This window comes from Phoca vitulina, unplaced genomic scaffold (genome assembly GCF_004348235.1).
Source record: "Phoca vitulina isolate PV1807 unplaced genomic scaffold, GSC_HSeal_1.0 scaffold2, whole genome shotgun sequence".
Taxonomy (NCBI): domain Eukaryota; kingdom Metazoa; phylum Chordata; class Mammalia; order Carnivora; family Phocidae; genus Phoca; species Phoca vitulina.
Genome location: NW_022589705.1, coordinates 31,652,079 through 31,668,213, shown reverse-complemented (window position 1 = coordinate 31,668,213; position 16,135 = coordinate 31,652,079). Strand labels below are relative to the sequence as shown.

General features: G+C 43.8%; 1 protein-coding gene across 1 annotated transcript in view; it reads right to left on the bottom strand.

Annotated features, from left to right (window-relative positions):
• Window positions 1-15,636, bottom strand: part of LPAR3 (lysophosphatidic acid receptor 3) — a 62,870-nt gene extending 47,234 nt beyond the window's left edge. The window contains exons 1-2 of the mRNA XM_032416293.1: window positions 15,406-15,636; window positions 1,931-2,687 (exon numbers count right to left, since the gene is read on the bottom strand). Of these exons, the coding sequence (XP_032272184.1) occupies window positions 1,931-2,687; window positions 15,406-15,531 (883 nt within the window). The 5' untranslated portion in view covers window positions 15,532-15,636. The remainder of the gene's footprint in view (window positions 1-1,930; window positions 2,688-15,405) is intronic.
• Window positions 15,637-16,135: the final 499 nt, after the last annotated feature.

Genomic DNA, 16,135 nt, shown 5'->3' with positions numbered 1-16,135 from the left:
TTCATCCGGACAATGAGGGTAACAGTAGCCACCTACATCACAAGATTGGCATGAGGATGGAATAGATTACACTCTATAAAACAGTGAGGACAATGCCTGACACATAGTAAGGACTATATAAATACTTGTTAACTAACATAAATCCTCAGTTTGAAATCATTTTAACAGTCATGCTGTGTGTCTGCTGACTTCCATACCTTACTGGCAATTTCAGGACCTAGACACATCCTGCTGGCTGCCACCCCACACCACATATTCCCTGCGTCCTCTACTATGAATTGCTGCCCAAGAATTCCTTCACATCAGGACTTGACAGGAACATGCTCCAGGACCTCTCTCAGGAACAGTCCCCACTGCTGCGGCCACCACACATGGTAAGAAATGGACTCTCTAACATAGAAGACAAGTCCTGTGAACACACACAGCACCAATTCCACCTGTGACCCGGACTGGAGTTGGGGGGCAGCCTACCAGAGAGAAAACAAAACAAAGGGAAAATTTTTTGCACCAAATACATCTTCTACAGACAGGGCTGGCAGGGCAAAACAAAAGTCCTCAGAGCTGTTCATACGTGCTGTCCTAAGGCCTCTCCTCTCTTTCTTCATTTTGTTCTGAACAGACTCTTGGCTATACCAAATGTGATCTCAGAGTCACCTAAAAACCACTTGTTTGTTAAACTAAGTCCAGTAAGACCTCATTTAACTCTACCTCCCAAGAGTATTAACATTGCTGATACTCCCTTTCCTTGATGGCTCTCTTCTCACAGCATCTAGGCCACCATATTTCCCTGGGTTTTCTGGCTACTCCCTAGAGGGCTCTTCTGTTGGTTGTTCCGTGCCTTCCCACCCTCCTCACACTGGAGTGCCCCAAGGCTTGTTCTTTGGTCCTCTTCTCCATGTTCACCATCCACATTTACCTCACCATGGTGAGCTTATCCAGCCTTGAGGTTTAAAATACCATTTCTTCCCCCAATGACTCTCAGTGAATCTCCAGTCCAGACTTAATTCCTGAACTCCTGATTCAATAACTCACTTGGATGCCAAATACAATTCTAAATTTAATTTGTCCAGAACCAAACTCCTGACCTTCCCCACAAACCTCTTCAGCCTCCTCATCTCGGTAGAATGACACACCCCACTCTCCCTCCTCCTCTCACTTTGCTTCGTACTTACTCGTCAGCAAATCCTATCACCCTGACCTTTAAAAAACATCCAGAATCCAACCACACAGCACTACCTCCCAACTGCCCTCTGGTCCCAGTCCCTACCACCACTCTGAGTACTGAAATACCCTCTTTAGCAATTTTCTTGCCTTTGCCCTTGCTCCTCACAAAATGGCAGCCAAAGAGATACCATTAAAATGCAGGTCCAATCATGTTACTCCCTTGTTCAAAACCTTCCCATGGCTTCTCTTCTCACTCGGAAAATCCAAAGTCCTTATGATAACCACACCGCCCTACATGATCTGAGTGGCCCCAACACCTCCCATTAACCCTCCAACCTCATATGTTCCCACTCTTCCAGCTCGCTCTACTCCAGCCACACTGGCCTCCTTGCTGTTCTGGGCTCCTGTGCTTACTGCATCTCCTGCCTGGTGCCCTTCCCAGACACACACGGCTCACTTCCTCACCACCTTCACCATCTGCTCCAAAGTCATCTTCTAGCTGAAGCTAGAATTGCAAACTAGACCTGTTTAGCCTCTTTATAAGTGTTATATTAAAATGTATCATAAAATTATTTTGTTTATCCCTATTGAAATACTTATGTTGTCTTCCCCTACTAGAGTATAAGCTCCAAGCAGGTTGGGGATTTATGACTCTTCTTGTTCACTACTGCATTTCTACTACCTAGTAAGCACCTTGCATACTCTAGATGCTCAATAAACATTTGCTGAATGAATGGGGAAAATGGCTCACTTGGTTCCTCCTTACCTAAGACAGTCATCACCGTTTTCATCAGCTTCATGGGTGTCCTCCGGCGGCTGATGGACCCACTTGTATGTGGAGACAAAACGTTGGTTTTCCTCTTGACATACACGTAGATCCTCAGGTACACCACAACCATGATGAAGAAGGCTACAAGGTTGGACACAGTCCAGAAAATGAGGTAACTCCTGCTGTAAATGGGGGCCAGGGAAGAGCAGGCAGAGATATCACACAGGCAATTCCAGCCCAGTGTGGGGACGGCCCCCATAAAGATCGCAATGGCCCAGATAAACAAAATGAGCAGCGTCACCCTCTTTTTCGTCAGGTTGCTATGGATCCGCATCCTCATGATTGACATGTGCCTCTCCACAGCAATAACCAACAAATTGGTCAGAGAGGCGGTCAAGCTGGTGTCCAGGAGCCCCTGGCGGAGAAACCAGCGGTTGACCGTCAAAGTTTTTGAAACGGGGCCAGTGTTAAACATCAGGAATACATAGGCAATTCCAGCAAAGAAATCCGCAGCAGCTAGGTTAGCCAACAGGTAGTAGAAGGGGAAATGAAACTTTCTGTTTTTGATCACTGCTGCGATGACTAGAGAATTCGAAAAAAAAATAAACAGGCAGAAAAATGTTCCAACACACAAAACAATCACAAGCTTCGTTCCTGTCCACTCATCGGCAGTGTCTGTGTTGCTCCTATTGTAAAAAAAGTCCATCCGCTTATCATAGTAACACTCATTCATTGTGGAGAAGGACTGAACATCCTAGAAAGAAATTTAAAGAAGAAACAAACATCACTCTTTGCAAATTCAGTCACTGAACCACCAATTGCCACTGCTAAGCCTCTGTTCTGGCCAACTTCTGTTAATCCTTCAGATCCCGATGTAAATGTCCCTTGCTCCAGGACTCTAGCCCCTGACCTCTTATTACAGCATTTATCTTGCATCAATAATTGTTGTCTGTTTCCCAGGCTAGGTGCAAGTGTGAGGGAGGGTCTTTGTCTCTTTTGATCACCAGTATAATCCCAAGACCCATCTGCCTGGGCTGCCTCATGACAGATATTTGCTGAATGGCTGGCTGGCTGACTGACTGATCATGGATCGGCAATAGATCAAATTTTCTGAGTCCTGCAATATCCACTCTGCATCAGTAATAATTACAGCACAGTACATTAATGCTTTCTCCTGGTGGTTTCCAGCTCATTCATTATTTATGGGTTCTGTTCATTAGGCAAGGGCAAGTTGGTAATGCCAGGCACACTGTCACCAAGATAACTGAGTGTTGAGTTACTCTTCACATGACCAAATTGATTCCCCAAGAGATAATTTTCTACCACTTCTGATTCCACTCCTGATCCTCCTTCCACCATCTTTTGGTTTCAAGCTATAATGACAATGCACACTTATTAAGCATGTGATACAGGGCTGAAGACTGTGTTCTCAGTACTCCTCCTTCCTTTTTTGTTCTTTTCCTTATTGTCCTAATCCAAATTGTACCAGTGGTGAATGTGCTTACTTGATTTTCCAACTCAATCACTTTAAGTTAGGTTCCTTCCCTGGGCTTTCAACACAGCAGGTGGTGGAAGAGCAGGGTGCCATGGACAAGACGGAGCTCTGGAGTTTGGGCAGATGTCCAAGGATGTGACAACATACCTGCCAAGTGAGGGCAAGTCCTTGGGACACATGTCTGAAAGTAGACCCCAAACTGGGGTATCAGGCAGACAGAAGATGCTCATCTCATGACAAGATCTCTTGGACACCAAAACTAAGGGATTCTGGCCAAGGAGGGGTTGAGAGGAGCTCTTAGGATGCCTCTCCATCTACGCTTGGTGGAAAGACCAGGAGTTCTGCCTCACAGTGGTCTGAACAGCTATGAAAGTTTCCAATCAAAGGAGACCAGAGTTGAAAGCCAGAAATTTAGAGTGAGAATGTCTGTGGGCTCCCTGTCAAGGAACGAGGCTGCAAATTATTCACTGGAGAACCAGAGATCCAGTAGGCCCAGAAACTGAGCAGTCCATTGGTGGGAATGAAGTGGCTCCAACAGCAAAAGCTTAATAGAAATCCCCAGCTTTTAAGGTTCTCATAAATTCTGCAGTCCAATACCATACCCAGAATCAGGGTAAGCCGATCAGATATCAATTTGAAGTAGCACAAAATACAAATATATCTTAGACAGTGTTCTTTTTAATTTATATTTTAATGGTGTAATGATACTTTTAAATGAATTAGATACATACTTCTCTGCCATAGCAAATGGAAGGTAAAATATCATTTTATAAGCTTACAATAAAAAACTGGGAGTGGTCTCAAGAGACAAATGACTCTAGAGCCTTTCAATTACAAGGAAGGGGACTTGATTTTAATGACAAAACAAAAATTACTTTCTTTGGCAGACATTCACAAATGTTTAACTGCCAATAGAAGATAGCTCCATACAACAGGCCAATAGACCTATGCTGTATCATGGTAATTTTCTCAAATATAGATATATAATTTTAATAGCTTCATAATGTTCCAGCATATGATCATAACACGCTTTACTTAACCCCTAAATGTTGGATATTTCAGTTGCCCCTAATATTTAGCCTCTATAAACAAGGCTGTGTTCTTGTGCATTAATCTTTACATACTCGGCCAATTATTTGCTTAAGATTAATCCATACATTTCAAGTTGTTGAAGTAAAGAATATAAATTTATTTAAAGATTTCTGATACAGACTGTCGAACTGCCCTTAAGACAGATGATATTTCTAATCCCACCAGCAGCATATGAGAATTGAACAGAAGACCCTAATCTAGTAAAATTCAATTTAAATATTCAAGGAGAAAATTCAGGCTTTCAGTAGTGTTGGAAGTATATAGAAATTCAAGACAAATAATCCAAAAGAAATTTTTCATGGTGCAATTATTATGTGTCCTTTCACTAATAAAAAATATTTCATGTATTTTATTTTGCTATATGCTCTGGATAGCTAAGAGAAACACATTTCTAATTTAAAAGTTATGTTATTCTTGACTAACTCATCAGCAATATCAATTAATATGTCAGAAAGATGTTGGTATGAAGATACTACCAATAAAACTTTAAATTTTCCTAATTTCCTTTTGAAGGGATCTTAACATTTTAGTTTTGGTTCACAAATTTGATGGAATTTGTAATTATATGATATCCTAAATCCTCAATGATTTTTACTTGAAAAATCTTCCAATTTAACTTTCTCCCCATCAAAACCCAAATGGCACATTCTTAGACATATTTTAACAAAAAATCATCCTGAGACTGAGAAGTAGTTTTATCTTCCAAAGTTGAGAAGTCACAGAAAAAAAAACATAATTAACCAGAATTCCTACCAAGCAGCTCCCTACCTCACAGCCTCAAATCCTACTTTTGGGCGAAACAAACAATGAGGGCAAATAAAGTTCAAGTGGGGAACCTGTGAAAAAGATTCCATAGGATGGAATATTGTACAGCTACTGAAAATCATATTTACCATGAAGTTGTGGTAATATGAGAAAAAGCACATGCTATTATTTTAATTATAAATAATTACATATGCACACATGCATATACATACATATTTTATATACACAAAGACATATACACACACATATTTCTTGACTATCTTTTAAAAATATAGAAAAAATAAGGAAAAAATCTTAAAAGTGTAAATACTTCATTAAGGATGGTGGAATTAGGGATCATTTAAAACAATTTTTTCCAGTTTTTTCTCTGTTCCACATTTTCTGTAATAAATAAATAGACTTTTAAATGCTAGTTTAATATTCTGTCTTCAGAACACACATTCTACTTAATGTATTCAACCTTTCTTTGACAAATACAGCTCCGAAAAATCAAAATTAATGTTCAAAGGAAAAGCTTCAAGTATTCACTATGTTCATTATTACTACTCTCACCAGCACAGCACACTTTAGAGTTTTTCAGTGATAATGAAAATAAAATGGCTTTCTACTTAAAATTTCATGTAGCTGTAAAACCTTACACGTTGACAACTATAATCAAATTGTGACATCACTTTCCCCAACTCTCCTGTAAAACATTTCCTAATGCAATCACCCCAGAGCTCCAAAAATGAATAACTGGCAGTTCTGTGAATTAGTGCTTTCGATTTTTTTTCCTTCCCTGTCATATGCTGCCAAGCTTGTTGACAGTCCCCAGGACGTACTAATGACGGATCACCATATTTTCTTAGCTGCAAATTACCAAAACTTTAGGGAGCTTCTAACAAATGATCAATGTATCATCTCTTGAACTCTCTCAAACCTTAAAATATGATTCTGTGATCCCAGCCTCAACATCTCCTCCACAGAGATACCTTCTCCAACCAATCCAAAGTAACCCTAGAGGCCTGTTTATCTTCACCAGAGCACCTATCCTTTGTTACGTGTTTTCTCTTATTTTTATGCCCACTCCCCCACAGCTAGACTGTTCTGCTCCAGTACAGCAGGGACCATGCCTCGTAAAACCACGTCTGTAGGGGCCCCTGGGTGGCTCAGTCGGTTAAGCTGTTAAGCGTCTGCCTTTGGCTCAGGTCATGATCCTGGAGTCCCAGGATCGAGCCCCACATCGGGCTCCTTGCTCAGAGGGGAGCCTGCTTCTCCCTCTGCCCCTCACCTCACTCGTGTTCTTACTCTCTCTCTCACTCTCTCTCAAATAAATAAAATCTTAAAAAAAAAAAAAAAGATCACGTCCATAGGATCAGCATTTGTGGAAGGGATGAATGAATCTCCATCCTATACTACCTCTTCCCCCACTAAAATGACAAGTTCAATTAAACATCTTTGCTGACTTACACATCACCCACTAAGTAGGTCAGTTAGAGAACAGCTTCACTTAACTGTGCTCTTGGGTTAGTTACTGAATATCTCCATATCATTATTACTATTCTTAATTGCTAGTGTTTGAGTGATGGCTTTGTGCCTAGTGAGTTATCTCATTTAATCCTCCCAACAGTGATGTAGATACTATTATCATATCCACTTTGCAGATGAGGAAACTGAAGTGCCCTTCCCGACAGTCATACAACCAGTAAGAGAAGACCCTGGGTTCTGTTGGGGAAGCTGTGCTCCCAGGACCCCATGCTTATGGACAACATCACACTTTCTCTCCCTGGGCAAACAAAACACCAGACAGACCAAGAACTACAGTCATACTTACAATAACTATAGAATCACCAAAATAGAATGATCCAATCAAAACACATTCAAAGACTGTCTTGTACTATAAAAAAAAAAAAAAATGGGGACATTATAAATAGCCTTTAGGGTTCCTTTTTAAAGATTTATTTATTTGAGAGAGAGAGAGATCACGCACACAGACACGATATCGGGAGGGGCAGAGCGAGAGGGGGAGAGGGAGAGGGAGAGAGAGAGAGAGAGAGAATCTCAAGCAGACTCCACGCTGAGCACAGAGCCAAATGAGGGGCTTGAGCTGAAACCAAGAGTCTGATGCTTAACAGATTGAGCCACTCAGGTGCGCCTAGGGTTTCTTTGTTTTCTTTTAATAGCCCTGAGAAACACAGAAGGGGCACTTTTCTGAAAATATGTTTTCAAATTTTATGATAAGTAGGCCCACAATATGGTCAATTTCAAGATTAATGTTCCTAACTTTAATTCCACCAAATCCCAAGCTGGGTTTTTTTTTTCTTTTTTTTCCCTTTCTTTTCTTCTTCGTTTTTTTTTTATACTAAAGGTTTAGAGGATTTGGCTAGTTGTGACCCAAAAACAAAAGATGTTAAACTTTGGAGCTATTACCACAACTTCAAACTTCAGTAATTTAAGACTTCATAAAATGATGGTTTAGAAAGTCTATATGTGGAATCCAAATGAAAACTTCATGAGCAAAGCTCTCATTTAGACTCTCCCAAACCTGATTCTCTGAAAAAATGTTCAGCCAGCCCATAATGTGGAAACAATTATGAAAATTAAGACATTTGAAAACCACTCAAGCAGCTTTTATTTCTAGCTACATCTTACAGGACATGGGCTGTTGGCCTTTTAGCTGGCTTTCAATAACGCTTCCCTCTGTCTCCTAGGACGAAACTGGATGCATCCTGAATGAGGTCAGTGGGCGCTATGCATATTTTCATCTCCGAGGGCCTGCAAAGGTAGAACAGTTCTCTCCTCTCTGGAAACCCCAGCCAGAAGGGAGTTAGAGATTAGGTCAGCCGGTGTGCCAACGACCAGAGAAAAGAGACCGCTCCTGCATAAGCAATCACGTCTGCTCACTGAATTCTTGTCAGTAATTCACGTAAACGGCAAAATCAGGATAGCACAGGAGATTTAAATCCACATACGATCCCTGACGTTCATTTTAGCCATTAATTTCAAAGCCTTTAGTCTTGCTATTCCCTCTGCCCAGACACCTCCTCCCCCAGATAGCCACAGGCTCATTGCCCCACTTCATTCCTGTTCAAATGTCACCGCATCAGAGATCCCTCCTCTGCCATCCCCTAAAAGAACACCTCACACCACCCTGCTGCGCTTCCACCCTCTGTCCTTCTTGGTCCTTCTCTGCAGCATTTCTCACCACCTGAAACTACTGTGGTTATGGTCTGTTCCCATGCGTTAGGAAGTCAGGGGTGCTGTGTCGTTAAGGCGCATCCCCAGTACCTGGAACAATGCCCAGCACATAGTAGGCACTCAGCAAACACTTGTTAGACATAGAACGAAATCAAGTCCTTGTGCACACATGCCTGTATGCCCCTGTTTACCCAAACTGAGCATTATTACTTTCTTCTTCGGCGTACTCTCTAATTTGGATCTCACAACTCTTTCATTTCCCTCCACAGACCTGGCACCAAGCCCTGCGGCTGAGAGGTGTGAGGAATAGAGTTTGCCACCCTTGAACAGGGTGGTCTGAAGGGCAGTCCCACAGTAGAGACCTCTCCCTTGTGTGTAGAGACATCAGAAACTATGGCTCCTCTTTAAACATAACTTCAAAAGAGAGGGGGACCCAATGGCCAAAGCTAAAACAATTTGAGAAGCAAAATAAAATAGCATTGGACTATGAACAAATGTATAAAATAAACACCCTTAATGCATACTGATGTGAGTAAATGACAGAATAAAATAACAAACAAGAAAGAGGAGATAAATCTCCCATGCAGAAGAATTCCAAATAAATTGCATAGACACTCTGCTCTAAAAGAAGGGAACATAATTTCTCCCAGAGGGCAGCAGGAAAAGGTAAGGGGTGGGGGTAGGGAGTCACTTTTCAGTGGAGAACTTGACAAATGATTTTAGCGAGGTGATCGAGGTCAACAACAGTGGTGATAAGTCATATTGCCCATCTGTAATCTTAATATATGTTAAGAATGGCACTTAACTCTGTGATCTTCCTTCCCCAAACCCACAACCACAGTCTCATCATGAGAAAAACCTCAGACAATTCCCAATTGGGTGACATTCTGCAAAATTCCTGACCAGGACTCCTCAAAAACTGTCAAGGTCATGAAAACCAAGGAGAACCTGAGAAACTGTCACAGCTAAGAGGAATCGACGGAGACGTAACACCTAAATATAATGTGTATTCTGGATCCTAGAACAGAAAAGGGACATTAGACAAAAACTAGGAAAATCTGAATAAAATACAGACTTCAGCTAATAATACTGTCTCCGTATCAGTTCACTAATTGTAATAAGTGTACCACACTGGTGAAGATATAAATAATTGGAGAAACTGTGTACAGGAGGGGATATATAACACGGAAACTCTATACTATCTGCTCAGTTTTTCTGTAAATATAAAACCGTCCTATAAATAAATACTAAAATAGATTTAAAAGAGAGAGGAGGGGATGTTATGAACTTCACTATACTTCAGTAATTTTAAGATAAATAGAGCTCGCGTGTTTCATGAACGGCCACTATCCTCGGTTAGGGTAAAATACACAGAGGAGAGGCAATTTGTTTGGGGTTCAATGTAAATGGAGGTTGTCTACAATAGAGTGCTGGAAGCCTCTGTTATTGGGTAAAGCTAATATGTTTACTTAGGGATGCCTGTTAAGTGTACAAATCTGACACCCTATCTTCGTACCCTAGATCATTTCTCTTAAGAACGCTAAACTCAACTTCGCTTACACTGCACGCCACTCCGTCTCTTAAGAAGGAATGGTAAAGTCAGGCGTACAAAATTGCTCTGATGGAGACCGTCTGTCCCCACAAGGCACCCAGTGCCTCTACGGGGAGTAGAGCTCCCAGGCAGCCGCCACACAGAGGAGGGGCAGGCACCCACGGGGTGCGTTTGGGCAATGACAAACATCCGTGCCTCCAGTCCTCCTCGGCCGCAGGTGGTGACCCGCGGGGGACCACGGCAGCTGGAGCTCCGCAGAATAAACAGGTCACTGTACCACTGCGTGTGGATGAGCCCTGCAGGGACGGAGGACCACCCGCCACAAGTCAGCTGGCTCAGGCACGGCTTTCTCGCTCTCCATCGAGTGGGTGGATTAATAAGAGGCCACGGTATACACACTGCTTCTACCCTAGGGCTTGTTTAATAAACAACTGCGAGCAAACGCATTGTTCCCCAGTTGTCCCTGATGACTGAAGTCTGTCTTAAACTTCTTGATTAAACAGGAAAGCAAACCGGAAAACATACAGAGCTAAACCAAGGGAGACACAGGTTTTATACGATCAGCAGATTCCCTGACTTATCAGAATATAACGTAAATATTTAATTGTGTTTGCTTAATGTATTATACAATTTTAATCCCATCTACCTCATGAGATTAGAAAGATAACAGATACACTTTGTCCTTTGACCCTCTCAAAAGTAAAGATGCTAATCACAATGCTTAGAATTAATATTTACAGGGACACCTGGGTGGCTCAGTCGTTAAGCGTCTGCCTTCGGCTCAGGTCATGATCCCAGGGTCCTGGGATCAAGCCCCGCATCGGGCTCCCTGCTCCGCGGGAAGCCTGCTTCTCCCTCTCCCACTCCCTCTGCTTGTGCTCTCTCTCTCTCTGACAAATAAATAAAATCTTTAAAAAAAAAAAAAAAAGAATTAATATTTACAAAGAATATAACTACGTATGTTCTATTGTATAGGAAATAAACTTTAGACCATTATGCAATCACATGCTTTACTCTTTGAAGGAGGAAAGTGCCAAAATTTAAAGAGTGGACATTTATAGCTGAAAAAGATATTCTTCTTGTACGAAGAACTTGGTCACTGTGAAAATACATTTTGAGAAACTTCGAAGTTCCTGCTTACAGCAAAGACTTCCCAGGAGAAGAAAATTAGGTGTCTTTAGATGTAAAATCCACAATAGACAAAATCTTGGTCCAAACCATTTGTCCTAACCTAACCATAGTACTGCATTCCCTTGCTCGTTCCATTTCATGACCCTGTCCCCTGCCTCCAGTCCTAAAAAGGATATTCAAGAGCCTCTTGCTCTACACAGTTTGTTCCCAATAATCCCCCCCCCCCCCGCTGTTACCAGCGATCGGTCAGTATTATGATCTGCAGTGACCCCCTCCATGCTTCTAGAGACCACACCGGCCCAGGTTAGGGCCTGACTAAATCCTAAAACTCTGTAGAGAAAGGGAAATCATATTTTCAAAACACGTGGCTCTAATAGGAAGCAGCTGCTGTAATCAAAGCCTCCGAGGTTCCACAGGAGGGCATTGCTATGGCTAAACGAACAAGTCACAGGGTCTCGGGCAGGAGTTCTAGGCCTTAGTCAGGAAGCAGCGTTCATCACGAAAGTGGGAGGCTCACAGCCCTCCCCAGCCTGCCCCCCTCTCCCACCCTGCGCCTGCCTCGTGGTAGAAGAGCGTGCCTGTGTCGTGGAAATGTATATAAAAGACATCTGAGTGCCGCGCCTGACCTCATACATCGGCCCCTCCGACCCCCCCTCCACCCTTCTCCTTGTGCTCCGTACCCTGCAGGACGGCCTCAGCAAGCCTTGCCCTCCAGCTCCTGCGGACGAGGGGGACAGCAAGAGATCTGGAGGAGGCAGGAGGCCCAGGCTGGGAGACTGATTTTCCTTGTCCCCTCCCCTCCTCCCTCCCCTTGGCTTTCAGGTTGAGGGGTGCTAACTGCTCTTTGCCGTTTCCAGCTCTTGGATGATACTGCGCCACCTCTTGTTGGCTTCCATAAACTCTGCCCTCCCCCGGTTACCAGGTTACCGTCCCCCCTGCTCCAGCTACCAGTTTGACCGTATCATGTGTTTCTTGTGGAACACTGAGAATACCGATGCCCTTTCCAGTACACTGTAATACAACAAAAAGTGTTGTTTTCAAGGTTTTAGTATGTTATGGATTTTCTTAAATCTTTTAGTAATATTTAGTACACTTTAACATTTCTTGGTTGTGAATATAACAACTCCCAGAGAAGGAAAGAGGAATAAATCGTATTCCTGAGGGCACGGACCAGTATCACAATCCTGATGTCTTCAGTGTCCCCTTACCTGCACCAGAACCCTACTAAATTTCTCTACACATGGTAGGTGACTTAATCAATGGGTGATTTACCCATTGATAGGGGTTTTATAAAATACAGGTGACGGCACTGGATTCCCCCAGATCCCCGCACACTGGAGTCTACGTCACTGATGTCCTTCCGTGTCATCCAGGATCAGTCCCAACTCCAACCGTGTTGCTGGTCTTAGACGCCACGGATTTAAGTGTTAGGTTGGGCTTAAGGATTAGCCAGGTTTGAAACCCGATGGTATGGCAAAGGAATCAGTAGTCTTTTCTTTATAATGCCTGGGGCGGGCGGGGGGGGGGCGGGTAGAGACAACTGTAGCCTTATGCGAGGCAAAAACAATGCAGACATCCCGCAAGGGCTACGTGTTGGAGGGCACGGCCGAGCCATCGTCCGTGGCAGGGCCGGCGGCAGGGCCAGCTGGGAGCAGTCCTGCATCAGTGCTGCCCTCTCAGAAGAGCCGGAGCCCGCCGCCTTGCTGGCGAGGCTACATGGCAGACAGTCTTGAGACTCTGGGGACATGAGCCTGACAGAGTCCCTGAATAGGCCAAGAAGCTGTGAGGCTCAAAGCATGGGGGGGGGGGGGGGGTTCTCAGGAATAAGCCCATCCCTATCCCAATAATAGCTTCCTCGTACCCTAGCATTCTTCACCTCTGCCCCTCCACCAGCCCCTCCAGTACGAATACAGACATGCTTAGGGGAGGTCTGAGGCCATCCCTGACTCTGGAACCTAGACAAATCTATACAACTGGAACTTTCCTACATGTACAACCTGATTTTCCTGAACTGACTTTTTATGCACTAGATTCAGACGCTGTTTTAGGCACTGTTGGGGAGAACTCCCCTGAGACTGCACGGGAGGAGCAGCCTCTACCCCAGAGTCAGCCTTTCCCACCAGACTGTGAGCTTCTCAAGGGCTAGAACGGTTTCTTTACTTACGTTTGTGCACTTGATGCCCGATAGAGGGGCATGGAGTAGATGCACAATAAATGTTTGGTTCCTGTGCTGGTTAGTTTCAGTTAGCTGGTAGGGAGTAGAGGAGTTGGAAACTTGATCACATTATGTTGAATAACCAGGAGTAAAAAGAAAGCGTAGGCTATCCTTTCAAGAAATTTGGTGGAGAAATATTAGATACCTCTTCTATGGCATTCAACATGCTTTACTGCATATTTGTTTTGTCTTGACATCACTTCCAAACCTGCTGGAAGCACAGCTGGTATCCTCTCTCCCTGTTCTTTGAAGCACAAACAAGTACTTGGTTGTAATCAGCACAAAATAAAAATGTGTTCCATTTTATTGAGTAATTCTCAAATCCTTGGTTTCCAGCCCTCTTTTCCTTTGGTTCACTGTGGAGGTTGACAAATAGTTCTTCCCTCCTTGAAACTCCCCACCTGAGCCTCTGGGACTCTATCTTTTCCTGGTGTTTTCCCATTGTCCTCAATACCTCTGTCCCCTGTTCTCCCATCAGCCCCACAATGTATACACTCCTAGACTTGTTCTCGGCCTCCTCTTCTCTTCCCTTTAAACTTTCTTCCACCCTAACTACTATTGCTTAAATTATTTTCTCTATATGGATGACTCCTGAATAACCATCTCAAGCCCTGACACCTCTCACACTCCCCCTCTCATGCTAAGCTCCCAGACTGCCTTCAAGATAAACAAGAATAAAGTCACCCTAAAGATAGTATATATGTAGGTTGGAACTCTCAACTTCCCTCATTTCAGCTCTTGGAGATAATGAGACCACAATAAAAAATAAAGTTGCAGGTTTCAGGACACCTGGGTGGCTCAGTTGGTTCCTTCGGCTCAGGTCATGATCCCAGGGTCCTGGGATCAGGTCCCGCATCGGGCTCCCTGCTCTGCGGGGAGCCTGCTTCTCTCTCTGCCTGCTGTTTTCCCTGCTTGTGCTCTCTCTCTCTCTGTCAAATAAATAAATAAAATCTTTAAAAAAAATAAAGTTGCAGGTTTAAACACCAGTTTTTAATGTAGGGAGCTAGAATGATGGTGGTCTCAGGCCTCTCTCCTTGTTTGTAGTACAGCATTCAGAAGTTGGCAGAGAGGTTTGGAATGGGACAGGGTTTGTCCCACTCGTACTGGCCAGGACCTTGGGTGTTTGGCTTAAGCTCAGGGTAGACTAGTAGAACCCCTTTCCCTGATGCCCCACTGGGTCCTCACTACTATAATGTTCTGGGCTCTCAATCTGCTCTTGCTCCAGCCCTCTGGATATTGGGTATTCTAACTCAGCTCCAAACCTGAGTATATCCTTGCTGGGCTTCCCCCCGAGAATGGTTCTCAGCCTCTTCTCAAGTGAACTCCCCCTTGTTGACCTTACCACGCAGCAGGCCTCTGACCCTCAGGCTGCAAAGGACTAGCAGGACCTTTGACTCCATTTCTCAGAAGTCCTGTTCTGCCTGGTAGGACACTGAACTCATCCTGCTAACTCATTTGCTCATAATTGTATACTCCCCTGCCATTCCTCTCATGATTATTTTTTTTGTATCTAGATTTAGCTTTATGTTCTATGGCACAGACTGCCAAATTGTTTTCCAGTTGTAACGAACTCCATTCCCCAGCCTCCCTACAGCTAGGTTGGCCACAGGACTAAGTTTCTGGAATGGAATGTGAACATAAATGAAGTTCGCCACTTCCAGGTTAGCCCTAAAACACGCCGTGTGTGCCCCTCCATGCTCTCCCTGCAAATTGTAGTACAGATGGGCCTGTGATTCCGCATGCAGCATTCAGACCAGGGCGAAGCCCTAGAGGAGCTTGATTCCACGTAGTTCACAGACAAGTTTCTACCAATGAAGAAATAAGTACCAAAATTGCAAATAAACACCTAGAAATGTTTATGGCACTTTGACATTACTGTGAAAGACAAAGTGCATGATCAGTGGAGTATAAACCACAGCTATTGCTCTTTGCTGTACTGAAAATAAAGAAAACCAGTCTCTAAACAAAGCGAGTTTGAGAAGCACTGCCCTAGCACACGGTGGAAAAACAAGATGAAAGGGACCCTTCAAACCCAAACCACTCACCTTGGGACTGCGAGCAAGAGAGAGAAATAAACTTCTGTCTTTTTCAAGCCACTGTGCTTTGGGAACTCTGACCAAGAAGCCTGCAGCTGTAGGTGAAGGTGCTGGAAGGAAACAGAATGGGAACATGCATTGGCTGTTCCTTCCCTGCAGCTCTTAGCAAAGCATTACAAGAAAGAGATGAGCTCAGGCAAGAATTGTTGGTAAGTTTGTAAGCAATGGTGTAAAGGAACAGACAGCATCTGGAGACTGGGAGATGAGAGACGTTAACTGCCCTGGGACCGGGAAGAGCAGAAGATAGCATCACCGCTCACAGCCTTTCTCGAAGGCCTCTCAAGCAGATGTTGCACGGAAGCAAAGGAAGACAGGCCTATAGTAAAGAGCAGAGTGAAGGTGTGCCTTCCTGCTCAAGTCCATGTTTTGGAGGCCCTCAAGGTAGAGATTGATGAAGATGGAAGACAGAGGTGGGCCAACCACAGAAGCTGGGAAGTCAAACAAGCTTAAGAACTTGGTCCAGCAAGCAATGTGAATGTGGTGACTGATGAGTGGGGGTGACTAGAAGCAAACAGACCAGAAAGACTAGGAACTTCTTAAGGTTATTATGTTGCCACAGAAGCCACAGCTGGGCCTGAAAAGGCCCCTGTTCACTCTCCCCGCAAGGAGCACACCCTCCCCCACATATCAGATATGGCCATAGAGGGGGATGGACAGAAGAACTTCACAGGAAACAAGG